We start from the raw sequence: 15,161 nt of genomic DNA on the forward strand, positions 1-15,161 counted from the left end.
CCCATCATAAGAGTAATTAGGCAATTTCAGATTTGATGGAACTTAAATTTCATGCATCTCTCTCATATAGGATTATGGTCAGAAATAACCAAAGATTTCTTCGTAAGTGATGTTTTCTAAATATATATTCCTGTCTGTAATATTTTTATCTCAGCTCTATCTAGCATATCAATTTTCTCCACCAAACAAAAACAGAGAAACCACTTCTCAAGGACACAGGAACCCAGAATAGCCTGTTTTCCTCAAAGAAATTTTCTGCAGTAACTGTTATTGACTTCAAAAAAGGTGAATCCAGGCTTATCCTACATTAGATATGGGATGCTAGACAATCATATGTCAGCACAAATATGCAAAGAACACAAGCAATACCATGACTAAAAATTGCAGAAATAGAACGCAAAACACAAGCTGCTGGCACAATATTTAATTTACCACATGCTTGGTTAATTGATAATAGCAATTTTCTATTTTCACGATTTTAAATTCCCTTGGGTGAACAATTGCCAACTTAGAGCTTGAAAGAGTTCATTCAAATTTTTGTAATTAATTTTATTAATCAATATAATATTGTTCCTTAAAAAAAAGAGTTCCTTCAAATTTGTTTCCTTTAAAACAATTTTCTGCACAAGGATAAAATAATATTAAACCAACATACAATATGAATATATCCAGAAGATAAAGAAAATGTTTTAAAGAACACTTCATCATTTCATAGCCAATGAACAGGTATACAAATATCATGTAACTCATGATATAATTTAACCACAACACATAGATCAATGTCATAAACATTAAGCATGAGAGGAAGTAGAACAAACCTTCCATAAATCGAGATATGTCTATATTTGAGCTTGTTATGGTGGAAAATAACCGAAAATTTCCATTCACTCGTACTGCCTGCACATATCTCCATGATCAATACAATTAATAAACATAACCTTGAGCACCCTTATCACCAACCAAAGCATCCAGTTTCCTAGAACTTAAATAAAGTGATTCTATTGGTCCCAAAACAGTCTCCAAGCTTGTCAAAACCTCGCATTTGTCTTAGGCAAAGCATCCCAGTTCAATTCCAAATTACAATGCGTCCACATTAAACACCATTACAAAAATTAAAAAATATTATTATTGGAAGCTTTTGAAATATCATAAAAGTATACAGGAAATCAAGATAAATTTAGGCTATACGTCTTCCAACCGAGGTTCATGGACACTCACACATGTGGGTTAGGTTCCAAACCAAAAAGCAACAAGACCTCAGAAGACCAAATGTGAAGACCTAAGCACATACCAACCGTTCACTAAGTCAAAATTATTTTACACAGTTAAGCTCAACACATGAGACATTTATGGCTTTTAGTGGATAGACATAATAAAGAAAACCAATTTAAAAAGTAGATAGTTGTCACACATTTATGCGGCAACAAACTTCAATCAATGCACTTGAAAGGCTAACTATAGGCATTCCTTAAGAAGGCAGGGCCCAATAATATGAAGTGCATACCTCCCCATGTCCAGTTGAGAACAGATTTGAACCTTCTAGCAAGGGCAATAAGATGAAAATGATATCTGGAGGTGCTTTATCGATATCCTCAAACACAACCCAGAAACCATTCAGAACTGCCTGGCAATTTTGTTTGAAACAAGTTACTTAAAATATTGCATGGGTGGTTAATTTAACTGAATAAACATTTTATATCCAGCCACTTAACCCGACGATGTCAAAATTGGTTTACAAGAGCCTAAGTTCTGAGTTCGAGTCACTATGATTAACAATAATTATTAAAACTGACAGAAAAACAATCAAATTATTGGGAAATAATTCTTGTATATCATAGACATAGCGGTTGTACGTTAATACATAGACTCTACTTTTACACAAACCGGAAACATATCTTTCTAATAAGCAAACTAAAAAATAAACTCATAAAATCTCTCTAATACAATAAAAAAGAATACGTACACAAATATACAATATTCTAGGAAATCTTCCAACGCTCTCCCTCAAGATGTGGCTTGAATGTCACATAGTAAGCTTGCCAACCAAATTTTCGAATTGTGCTTTAGGAAGAACCTTGGTTGTTAGGTATATAAGGCATGCATAATACACCACTGTCAATTTTTTCCTTGATAAAATGATTATCCACTTCTACATGTTTTGTTCTGTCATGTAGAACTGGATTATGATCTATAGAAATAGCCGTTTTGTTGTCACAATAGACTTTAATTGGTGTCGGTATAGGAACCTTCAACTCTTCCAAAAACTTCTTTATCCACAGCACTTCGCAAAAACCATGTGCAACAGACCGAAATTCTGCTTCAGCACTGCTCCTTGCAACAACATTTTGTTTTTTCCTTCTCCAAATAACCAGATTACCTCCAATAAAAGTGAAATATCCTAAGGTAGAACTTCTATCATTTACATCGCTTGCCCAATTTGCATCTGTATAGGCCTTCACTTGAAGGTGGCCTCTATTTTCGAACAAAAGTCCTTTCCCAGGTATCTCTTTGAGATATCTCAAGATTCTGAATACAACTTCGAAATGAGTATGCTCGGGTGAATGCATGAACTGACTCACAACACTTACTGCAAAAGCTATGCCGGGTATGGTATGTGCCAAATAGATTAACCTTCCAACTAATCTTTGATAACGTTCTCGGTCGTCCACTTCATTAGGTGCAGCAGCTTTCAACTTCACATTAGCTTCAGCTGGAGTACCTGTTGCCTTAAAACCAGTCATCTTTGTTTCTTTGAGTAAGTCAAGAACATACTCACGTTGGCTGATGAAAATCCATTTCTTCGATCTAGAGAAAAACATCCCGAGAAAATATTTCAGCTTTCCACGGTCTTTGATATCGAATTCAACTTCAAGTTGTTTATCTCAAGATAATCGTCTCCAGTCATGATAATGTCAATCAACGTAGACAATTAGGATGGGCCACGTTACCTTTGGTGGAATGTTTGAAAAATAAAGTGTGATCAGCTTGGCTTTGTAAAAAACCATGTCTCATCACTGCATTCCCAAATCGCTCGAACCAAGCTCTAGGGGGCTGCTTTAGCCCAAACAGGACTTTCTTCAACTTGCACACTTTCTTTTCTTCAAACCTTTCTTCAAAATCCGGAGGTAAGTCCATATATACTTCTTATTGTATATCTCCATTTAGGAACGCGTTTTTAACATCAAACTGATGAAGTGGGCAATTGGAGAAAACTGGAAGAGACAAAAGTATTCTGACAGAGTTAATCTTAGCAATAGCGGCAAAAGTCTCTTGGTAATCTATACCATGAGTTTTGAGTAAATCCTTTAGCTACAAGTCTCGCCTTGTCAACATTTCAATCATATTTACACTTCACCGCAAACAACCATATGCACTCAACTATCTTTTTGTCTTTCGGTAGATCAACCACAATCCTAAGAGCATTTATTTCTTCTATCACTGCTAATTTCTAGTTCGGATCACTTAATGCTTCCTGGACAGTTCTTGGAACAGACAGGTTAGAAATCTTAGACACAAATGCGTTATGAGTGTTTGACAATTTTTCATAAGATAGAAACTTGGCAATGGGATGGTCAATGCATGATCGAGTTCATTTCCTGAGTGCAATAGGAATATCAAGATCAGAGTGAGATATATCAAATGATGGAGTGGAAGGAATATTACCGTGACTTGTACAACCATCACTCGGCAAGTTGGATGGATCATTTGCTTGAGAAATAAATGGGGTAGTAACATTTTTGAGGAACTGCCTTCTTGTGTAAACTCGAAGTTCCCCGAGGCTTTTCGCCCATGTCTCAGATAAAGTAATGTCTCGCAAAGATGTGATACTACTTCGGGTATCCGTAATTCCAACAGTTTTTTCCACAAAGTGTTTATCGGAATCAATTAAGGGATCATAAGCCTTTGGTATAATTTCTGGAGCAGGTAACGTGTCCCAAAAATTATCTTCCCCAACCACTATTTTCTCCCCCTGAAGATACTTTGTCTGAAAAAATGACCTATCCTCCACAAATCGGACATATATGCTCTCCAAAAAACACTTGTGAGAGGGTTAAAACATTTATACCCTTTCTTGTTAGAAGAAATGCTCCCAAATGTCGATTGATCTTAGTTAAGGTGTATCTCGACAAGTTGATTCGTGAATGATCCCTTTTTCTAGAAGAAATGCTCCCAAATGTCGATTGATCTTAGTTTGAAATTGATTTTCAATCATGACAAAGAAAAGAAATGTTTAAGGTACAGAAAACTAGGATGTCCTAATCGTCTATGCCATAGCATTACTTGATCGTTGACAGAAGTGGAACTAAAGCTACCTAATGCATGAGCCTTATTTTTCCTGCAAGCAGTTTCATCGACGTAGTACAGCCCATTGATTTCTCTAGCAGTTCCAATCATCTTCCCCGAGTTCGGGTCCTGAAAAACACAAATAGATGGAAGAAAGAAAGCTAAACAATTGGAATCCTTAGATATTTTACTGACAGAAAAGAGATTACAGGCAATTTTTGACACATGTAAAACAGATTTCAGTGTAATATGTTCTGAAATTTTAATGTGTCATTTGCCTGCAATGGATGAAAAACTGTCATCATCCATTCTAATCTTTTCAACTCCGGAACATGGAATATAGGAGTCAAATAAGTGAGAATTGCTTGTCATATGATCTGAAGCCCCTGAGTCTATGACCCAAGGGCTGATATTTTGAAGGACAGAAAGTGTCAACGGATTACTACCTATTTGTGCAATCGAACCGACAGGAACATTAGGTGCTGAATAAGATTGTAGCAATTTTAAAGGTTTAATTGGTCTTTGCCGAATGAAGGTGCCTCAGCCTCATTTGCTGTAGGAGTACTCAATTTATTCAACCTGCTATTTTGTGGTTTTCCATGCGCTTCCAGCATGTTTCTTGTGTATGGTTAGGATTTCCACAATATTCACAATTGCCGCCAGTTTTGTCTCCTACACGATGGTTCTGGAAGGATTTACGATTAGCAAGAGCTTCAGGAATGGTCAGGGCTAATCCTTCGATAGATTCCATTTCACCAGGAGTTTTTTTCCTAGCATAACCTGTCGACAGCTCTCTTCTCGCCGCACCTGTGCAAAAACTTCTCCATTCCCAACAATTCAACCACGGAATTCATCATATTCAATATTTAATCCTGTAAGAAACTTAAAGATGCGACCAACATCCACCATCTTTTTTATAGTATATGCAGTCATCGGGTGATTTCCACTCGTAATCATTGAATAAGTCTAGATCTTGCCAAATTCTCTTAAGGGAATTGAAATATGTAGTCACAGAATTCTCACCTTGGCGAATTTCCCCGCGTCGTAGGGTTAATTCGTACACTTGGGATTGATTCCCTAAATCTGACTACATCTGCGAAACATTTTCCCATAACTCCTTGGCTGCTGAATAGCAAAGATAATTCGCACATATCTCTTCGGCCATGGAGTTGACCAACCAAGTCATCACCATTGAGTCTTCAGCATCCCAAGTGGCATAGGCTGGGTTTTTTTCATCAAGATTTGTTGTTACCTGTAATATAGCCAATCTTGCCTCTTCCCCTGATGTACATTATAACTGCTTGAGACCATCGAAGGAAACTGTCACCGTTGAGTCGGATAGTAGTGATCTGAACGGGATGATTTTCATATGGGTTTCGAACAAGTTGAGTCTCGGGTGGAGGATGAAGGAAACTCTCAGCCTTAGACATTTTTCGGAAGCGAAGATTTGTCTCTGATACCACATTGACACAAAAACAATCAAAGTATTGTTGATTTGGGAAATAATTCTTGTATATCATAGGCATAATGGCTATACATTAATATATAGACTCTATTTTTAAACAAAACCGGAAACAAATCCTCCTAATAAGGAAACTAACAAATAAACTCCTAAAATCTCTCTAACACAATAAAAAAGAATATGTACTCAAATAAACAATATCCTAGGAAATCTTCCAACAATTAAAATATCTATAATATCAAACCTGAGTAAGTGAACCAGGTTGCCATCTGAATTCGCCAGGTTGCTCCGTACAAACATAACTGCCGATCAATGTTTTACCATCTATTTGCTCGTCCATGTGAAGGTGTAGAACTTTTTATACGAATTGAGATGTTAGGATTCAGAAAGGTTCCAAAAATGACAAACGAAATAACATGAAAAGGTCAATAGTGTTGTGTCATGCAAACAAACTTCGTCATAATCAAAATCAGAAATACAGGATGAACATCAATTGACTTTTTGTGAAGCATGTTTGACTGATACATTAAACAAAAAAGTGTACCTCTGCTTCCGTGACTGTTAGCCAAGTCGTTAATAAGTGCAGTTTTCCCAGAACCAGAAGGACCGTGGAGAAGAACAGGCCACCTCTGACTCACAGCTAGAGAGACCATTTCAAAACTTTTTGTCATGTTAGATGTCAAGAAAAAAGGATTCCTGAAGGAAAAAGCAGCCAAATGTCAAAAACTTTAAATACCAGCAGATTGTCAGGGAGAGAATCTGAAACCATTTTCCCTTATGTACGTTAAGACTACAAAGATATAGAGGTCAAAAGGAAAATGGGTAAATAAACATGAACCCTGGTCTAAGTCAAAGCTATGAAGTTAAAACTTAAACCGGTATGGTATCCCACTTCTCACTTAATAAAGCAGGACATTTGTTAAAGTGATGCTTTAAAATATTCTCCAAGTTTGTTAATTTTTTTATCCATACCTTTTGTCAATCGTCCAGGTTTGATCTGGTGGTACAGTCCTATCAGCCCTTCTTCCAACCATTGCCAATGTTTCTTGTACAGGAGATTCAAGATACCAACTCCCTTTCTCCAATGATACTTCCATGCAAAATTCTTGCCAGCTATAAATATAAAAGGAACAAATTGATGCAGCATATGAACCAAAATTTGCTGACGACAAAATAATTCCACAGCCAAAAGAATAAGCCATTGTCAAATTTTTTTCATAAAAAACGATATTATATAGATTAATAGAATTAGTAATAAAAAGTGAATCAGAGATCCACAAAAGACAAAGCTAATTACAATTCAAAATAGGTTAACACAGAAATAAAATTCATTCCTATACAAATCTGAAAATGAGAACGATTTAAACTCTGCAATCCTGGAACTCCTGAAACCCTGAATTTAATGGTGTCCAGTTTTGTATCAATAAAATCCTTTTCTACCAGTATGGTGTATGTTATCTTCCACATAAATACTTGTCTTTGAATGACTACCCATTTTTAAGCTGCAGACGAATATTATCCTGATGAAATACATAAAAACTGTAATAATGAAACTTTTTTCCATACTTGAAAGTTTGAGGGGCCAATGCAGTAACTGTGAGAGCATCATTATACTTACACCAAATAAAACAAACATTATATGTGTCTTGGTTTAAGAATGAACTATATATTTAAGTAAATATTTGCACATGGATTAGAAAAATGAAAGCAATCAAATTCATCCCGCTCTCTTTTGAACCATGGTCGCTTCGTCGATTAAATAATGAAATCCTCGTACACGCATAAATTTCATAGTATGCATTCACAAGTAATGTGAGAGCTTACCGCAGCAGACGGTGAATGGATTGTTCAGAGTCACGACCAAGGTTTGCATGTGCTTCAAAGCTTAACCCCAAAACCAATGATAATATCTCTATGCTGCACCATCTGATGTCAGACACAATCTCCCTCAACTCAAAATCATTCAACCTAACGTCGGATATGATTTTCCTCAAATCGACATTATTTAATGAGACAGAATTTGGATACTTCTGTAAAAGGTCCAAATAACATGACCAATCCCAAAATGACGTGAAAATATCTGTCTCTGTCATCAAAAGACCATATGATGCTCGGACAACATCTAACAACTGATTTGCTCCCTGAAAAAGAGATAAATAGTAGATAATTATTTGCTAAAGAAAAATATATATAGTTATTCAATCATTAAAAATATAAATTGGTAAAACAACAAATTAGAACGTCATAAAAATCAATATTATCAAGCACATGTCACATTATTTCATCGATCTATTGATGACATGCCAACCAAAGAAACCAACATGTTACTCCGTCAACCATGGAATCGATTGATGACATGCCAACCAAAGAAACCAACATGTTACTCCATCAACCATGGAATCGCCATAGTTATAAAAATATTGTTTCTTCGTACTACCTAGCGGTCACTTGAAATGATGATTATCATTGTGTTGCAAAACAAGGGTTGCACCAAAGTCCCAATACAAAAATTGGCGGACGCTTGCTCAGTCAACTAACGAGAGCACGTTGTACACATCAATCCAATTTTATGCTTGTTTTCCTTATCACACTAACACATTTTTATGAAATAACGAATATGACAAGTGACTTCAAGCGCATCACAACAAGACGAGATGAAAATTGAATTTGAAACAGCTTAACAGACATTAACCAACGGAAATCTTCATTTCAAGGGAAGTAAATTTTAAAAAATTGTTACATATACCATAGCATCAGTCTTGGAAAATGTTTCACAACGCACAAATCTTTCAAAAGGAGCAGGAGCATCTTCGAAATACTTTAAAATAGACCTGCAACAATGATACAGATACTATAATCAGTTTCTCAAACTGAGCCAGAAATCTAAACCATGCTGCATAAATGAAAACACAAATTGAAAAGCAGTAGAAAATAAAAGCTTATTTAACCATATCATTGACCCTCAACCCTGTAAAATAACTATAACATCGAGTATTTACCAATTTATCAAGGCCATAAATACTCACAACAAGGATATTTCCCACTTTATTCAAACGAATGAATCTTCTATTCCTCCTTCTTTATCCTGGGTTTTGAACTTTCGGAGGGACTCGGGGATGATGAAGTGAATCAGTTGAGTTCTTTGCTAGGGTCCTCATAGACGGTCAGGTTAGATGAGGGTGTAGATTTCAGGGTTTGGGAAATGGATTCTCCAGGGATTTTTTCTGTTAAATCTTTCTCTGAGTCATTCTTTACTATTTATGATTTTCTTCTCTTTCCTCTTTTTCATGTTATTTGGAAAGCACCATCCAACCAAAGGTTCGAATATTCTCATGGACGACGGTTCTGGCTAATTTGTCAATTTGTAATGTTTTGCAAAAGATAAGGCATACATGTGCTCTTTGTCCGAACTGTGTGTACTATGTAGGAAAGAGGTGGAGAATCAAGATCACGAACTCATGCATTGTCCTATCACGAGCTGTCGTTGGTAGAGAGCTTCGGAGGAGTTGGGTCTGATTTGGGTAGTTCCAAGATCTTCACGCGGCCTGTTTGCTTCAGATCTTGGACGCGATCTTGGCAAAAGAGAATAATAATTTTTGAACAATGGCATTTCATTGTATTTGTTGGTCAATTTGGATGAAGCGAAATAGAAGGATTTTCGACAATATAGAAGAGTCGGCTGAATATTGTTGGGAAAAAATTAAGTTTCGGGCATCTAACTAGATTGGAAAACATTTAGAGTTTATGAATTTCTCAATTTCAGATTCAGTGAGAGACTGAAGTTATATTTGTTGTTGATATGATTAGTTATTTACTTTCTTTTTCCCTTGTGGATCTCTTTCTTGCTTTTTGTAATTGTTAAATTTATCTTCTAATATATTATCTTATAGAAAAATATTCATAAACTACTTTTTGTAAATAATGGTTATGATACATTGACTTTCAGATTGATGCTAGGGTTTATAATAGCATCCATTTACCAGTTAACATAACCAAAAAGCCCATCACTCTTTGAAGCTTTTGTTCTTATCTAGTTCCTCAAACATCTCTAGAGAGCCAAAGGTAAATTAATGCAGAATCGCAAAATATTAAATTAGCTTGTTCACAATTTAATCGAAAGGTACAAAAAGAAGAGCCAGGAAGAAACAGGGAATCCCATAAACTAGCTTACCCCAAGAGAAAAGGAATCAAATCAAGAGCTCGGAAAAAGGCAAGGCAGGCAAGCTCATGCAGCCGCAATCCCTTCCTCCAACTGACATAAATATCGATAATGTTTGCAACTTCTGCACCGTCTACATTTTCAGAGTCTCCGAGGAAGTCTTCTTCATCAAATTCTTCCAAGCAATCATCATCCGGCATTAGTTTACGAGCCGAGTGAACCAACACTGTTGTCCTTTCCACTATCTTCTGTGCTATTGGCCTGAGGCATCCCAGCAACGGGATTGTGTATTTCGGGTGTAGAAGCAATTGCCCAACTGCGTCAACCACCTCATATTCTGTAACTAGGCCCCCCTGAAACCCATGAAGAATGATAAGACATGCCTAATTCTATTTCACTGGTCAAAAATATACGAAAAGAAAAAAACCAACATCCGGGACTTGTCCACAAGTTCAGTACCTTGTTTAACAAGTCACTGAAACGGGAAAGAGACTTGAGCTTTGGACGCCTATCGAGAAGCCTCCTGAGCTCCGATTGTAGAGAAAAACTCCCATCAACGGCCATTCAGAACTTCAATAAGTTGACTTAAAATCCAAAAAGATGAAATCTTTACTGATTTTCCCTGCACAAAAAACAGAATAAAAGTTAACTAACAATCAGATAGTACAACAATCATATTATTACTTTGAGCCTGAATTTGGATTCAGAATTCACAATCTTCACACCGGGGGATTCGAGAATTCACAATATTCACGAGTTCTTATTTTTCGTCTCTTTCCGCTTCAAGTTCAGAGGGTTTAACTGTGGGGGATTAGGGTTTTAGCATTTATGTATATTTATAGGTTTCTCGTAGGCTTGCAATAAGTTTTTATTTCACGGAAAGCCCGGCCCGCTAAGTTTGTTCTTACAAAAAACTTTGGATTCACGTATTGGAGCGACAATTACAAATAAAATTTCAAGTGTTTTATATTTTAATAAATATAAATATTTTTAATACTTCGAAATAATATACTAAATTATTAATTATAGTAGTAAGGATGTCAAAATTTTAAATAAATAAAATTAACAAGAACACTAACAAATATAACGACATTATGATAATTATGGATGAACAAAATTTTTGATTATATGAAAATGATAGTTATAACAAATTTCATTCAAAAAATCAGTTCGATTAATTAATCTGATTTTCTTTTGAAAAAGATCGCTTATGTTGATTTATAAATTTAATTTCGATTGTTTTCATAAAACATCAGTATTATTTTGTTTTTATTTAAAAATAATTATATTTATCAAAATGTTAAAAATCTAAAATTTTAAATAAATAAATAAAGGTTAAAGGGGCAGGAGTTTGAAACCCCACATTATGACAAAATTTTAAATTTTTTATTTGCAATTTTTGCAAATTTAATTTTTTTTGTTCAAATTTTTTTAAAAAAAAAAACACCTATTGTATGCACCCCAAATTATCTTGATAATTTGTTTTATTTTTCGCTTAGGCATTTTTTTGTAAAATTACTTATGTTCTTGTATATATTAAAATTATGCATTCGATCGTCGTGTCATATCTTGAATATTATTACAAATTTTAATTTGTTTATATGGTAAGAAAAATTTTAAATAGTGATATTTAAACATTAAAATTTTATTGATGTTTATTAAATTATTTGATTGAAAATTTTGATGTAATTATACTAAATTTTCACGAAAATCGCAGACGTAAAAAGAGAAAGAAAGTTTGGGGTTTGGGGAGTGTTTTATGTTTTTCTCTTTTTTCGTTGTTAAGTATTATTAGTTTTACACAAAAAATTTAAGTAGTATTTTATTCTGAACTGTAAAGATTAATTTAATGGAGTTTTCTATAAATAAAAAAATGGAGGCTTTCTATAAATTAGTATAATAAATCATGGCCTCTAGTTAAGTTAATTTTAAAGCACTTTTAATTATGTTATTTTACAAATGTTAGATTTTTTCGTATATATTGAAAAGGTGTGTATGAAATATGAATAATATATTTTCAAAAGTAACTGTTTACACATGTTCTGAAAGATCATATATGAAAAGTTTCGATGTTTTTTATCAATTATTGAAGTCTATAAAAAGGGTCAACTTGAGTTAGATTTGTTGCATAAAATCTTTCTACAAGGATTGAATATTGTTGCAAGAAATTTTGTTTAGTATCTTGTGTCTCGAAAATTCAAAATGCATTGTTTCTTTTAGTTTCTTCATCTTATCCTACAGCATATTTGCTATGATTTATTTGCACAAAACAAAGAGCAAATAAAGCCTAAAGAAAAGTGTAGATCCTACACGATTTGAAGCCGACTTCGTACCGCAGAATTACCCGCTGTTTCTTTTTATTTGTTTTACCCAACAATCTTTAGGCTTTAATCGTTTCAAAATAATGGCAAGTTCGATCAAGGATTTGGCTACAAATATCGTGAAGATGGAACGTTTTGATGGTGGGCAATTCATACAATGGCATAAACGAGTTCACTTCCTGTTGGTGGCTTTAAAGATAGCATATGTTCTCAGTACTCCCAAACCTACAGACGCTGATGGAGAAACGATTGAAGAAATCAAGAACCGTCAAAAATGGGAGAATGATGACGAAATATGCAGGGGACATATACTCAACACCATGTGTGACAGTTTGTTTGACGTCTATCATCTGATACCCACCGCTAAAGAGTTATGGGACAAAGTAGAGGCAAGATACATAAATGGACTCTTCAAGTAAGAACTTTCTCGTCTCTACTTTTCTGAACTTCAAAATGATAGATTCAAGGCCTATCATGGAACAATTTTCAGAAGTAGAGAAAATGTTTAATAGATTTAACCAACACAAATTACACATTGATGAAACCATCGTTGTCAGTTTTATAATAGATAAACTTCTTCTATCTTGGAAAGATTTTAAAAAGGATCTTAATTATAAAAAGGAAGATATTTCTTTTGAGGCCCTTGCTAACTCTCTTCAAATAGAAGAAGAATTTCGTGTGCAAGAGAAAAACAATTCTCAGGTTATGCAAGAGTCGAAATACAAAGATGCATCAATCAAGGTGCATGAGGTGGAATCTAGACAAACCAGTAATTTCAACAAAGGAAAGAGGGAAAACTAGTCTAAAGATGATCAACTCGAAAAAAAAGAGGATAAAAGGCAAGTGTTATCACTGCAACAAAGAAGGGCATTATAAGTTTGAGTGTCACCTTTTGAAAAAGAAAACTAACAAGGGTGAGAACACCAAAATAAGTAACACAAAGCATGGTAGCCATGATTTCTGAATTGAACATGGTTGAGGAAGACTTTTCTTGGTGGTTTATACCGGAGCTACCAAACATGTGTGTACAAACAAGGAATTCTTCAAGAACTTAAAGGTCATGAATGATCCCAATGCAGTGGTATGTATGAGAAATGCATCTACTACTCCTATTTTAGGTACAAGAGAAGTAGATTTAAAATTTACTTCTTGACATGTTGTAATTTTGACTAATGTATTGTATGTGCCAGAAGTAAGAAAGAAATCTTGTTAGCGGTAGTCTTCTTAACAAGTTTGGTTTCAAACTTGTATTGGAAGCTGATAAGTTTGTTCTTAGCAAGAGATGGATGTTTGTTGGAAAGGGTTACTTTTGTAATGGCATGTTCAAATTAAATGTCATGACGATAAATTGGAATAAAGATATGTCTTCTTTTGTGTATTTGATTGAGTCACATTTTACATTATGTCATAATAGATTAGGGCATGTGAATTATAAAAGAATTGATCAAATGTTAAAACTTGATTTGTTACCATGCATTAAACAAGATGCGGGAAAATGTAAGACTTGCATGATCACAAAAATAACTAGACAACCATTTCCTAAAATAGACAAAAAAATAATAATAACTTCAAAATTAGAAATGATACATGGTCATATTTGTGATTTACATGGTACACCAACTTTTTGAGGCAAAAAATAATTTGCTACTTTTATTGACGACTACAGTAGATTTTTCTATGTATATTTATTACATACTAAGGATGAAGTAATTAAAAATTTTAAAATATTGAAGGTTGAAGTTAAGTTATTTTGTGAATCTAGAATAAAATGTCTTAGAACCGATAGAGAAGGTAAATATTATCAAAACAATTTCTTTGAAACTAGTGGTATTAAACATGAGGTAACTGCTCCGTATAAGCCACAACAAAATGGTATGGCTGAAAGAAAAAATAGAGTGTTAATCGAAATGGTTAATGACATGTTGTCAAACTCAAAATTAAGTCAAGGATATTGGGGAAAAGCAGTTTTTACTACTTGTTATATACTAAATAAAGTTCCTACTAAGAGAAATTTTGTCACCCATATGATTTTTGGTTCAATAAAAAACAAAAAATCAAATATTTCAGAGTTTGGGGCTTTAGAGCCATTGTAAAGCTTCTTAACCAAAAAAAAAAAGTTGGGAGAAAGTGGTGTTGAATGCATATTTTTGGGATATGCACAAAATAGCAAGGTCTATACATTTATTGTTGTAGAACTTCATGATTCAATTTCAGTTAATACTATAATTGAATAAGGAGATGTCATTTGTTATGAGTCTAGGTTCTCCTCAATGTACATGGAAGTCTAAGATAAAATAAAACAAGACTTCACAACATTAAAAGCTTCAAATGATAAGAAAGAGATTATTGAGTTAAGAAAGCGCAAAAGAGCCAAGAGAATTAAGTCATTTGGCTCAGATTTTGTAACTTATCTTACTGAAGGAACAAGACAAGAACTAAGTAACAAAATACCTTATTGTTTTATTACCGAAAGTGATCTCAAAACATTTGATGAGGCAATAAATTCTCAAGATTCCTCGTTTTGGAAAGAAGCGATAAATGATGAGATGGATTCAATTATGGCTAATAAAACTTGGGAATTAGTGGATTTACCACCTGGTTCCAAACCTACTGATTGTAAATGGATCTTCAAAAGAAAGATGAAAACAGATGGAACAATAGACAAGTTTAAAGCCAGATTAATAGCCAAAGGTTTTACTCAAAAACATGGCTTGGATTATTTTGATACTTATTCACTGATAGCTAAAATAGCTACAATTCGATTACTTATTACTTTAGCTTCGACCCAGAAATGGGTAGTTCACCAAATAGATGTGAAAACAACATTTCTAAATGGTGAGTTAGAAGAAAAAGTATATATGAAACAACCAGAAGGGTTTATTCTATCAGGTCAATAAGGAAAAGTGTGCAGGTAGTTCACCAAATAGATGTGAAA

At 34.2% G+C, this 15,161-nt stretch overlaps 1 protein-coding gene across 3 annotated transcripts in view; it reads right to left on the reverse strand.

Moving 5' to 3' along the window:
* LOC140991784 (midasin-like) overlaps nucleotides 1-10,728 on the reverse strand; it is a 50,287-nt gene extending 39,559 nt beyond the window's left edge. For 2 of the 3 annotated variants that reach the window (XM_073461955.1, XM_073461953.1), the window contains exons 1-9: nucleotides 10,365-10,722; nucleotides 9,918-10,258; nucleotides 8,493-8,577; nucleotides 7,571-7,887; nucleotides 6,719-6,859; nucleotides 6,291-6,442; nucleotides 5,991-6,100; nucleotides 1,505-1,624; nucleotides 819-897 (exon numbers count right to left, since the gene is read on the reverse strand). In XM_073461955.1, coding sequence (XP_073318056.1) covers nucleotides 819-897; nucleotides 1,505-1,624; nucleotides 5,991-6,100; nucleotides 6,291-6,442; nucleotides 6,719-6,859; nucleotides 7,571-7,887; nucleotides 8,493-8,577; nucleotides 9,918-10,258; nucleotides 10,365-10,469 — 1,450 coding nt within the window. In that variant the 5' untranslated portion in view covers nucleotides 10,470-10,722. Of the gene's footprint in view, nucleotides 1-818; nucleotides 898-1,504; nucleotides 1,625-5,990; nucleotides 6,101-6,290; nucleotides 6,443-6,718; nucleotides 6,860-7,570; nucleotides 7,888-8,492; nucleotides 8,578-9,917; nucleotides 10,259-10,364 lie in introns of all 3 variants that reach the window. The other variant, XM_073461954.1, reaches the window with a different exon arrangement.
* Between the last annotated feature and the right edge of the window lie 4,433 nt (nucleotides 10,729-15,161).

Source organism: Primulina huaijiensis, chromosome 13 (assembly GCF_012295235.1).
Source record: "Primulina huaijiensis isolate GDHJ02 chromosome 13, ASM1229523v2, whole genome shotgun sequence".
Lineage (NCBI taxonomy): Eukaryota > Viridiplantae > Streptophyta > Magnoliopsida > Lamiales > Gesneriaceae > Primulina > Primulina huaijiensis.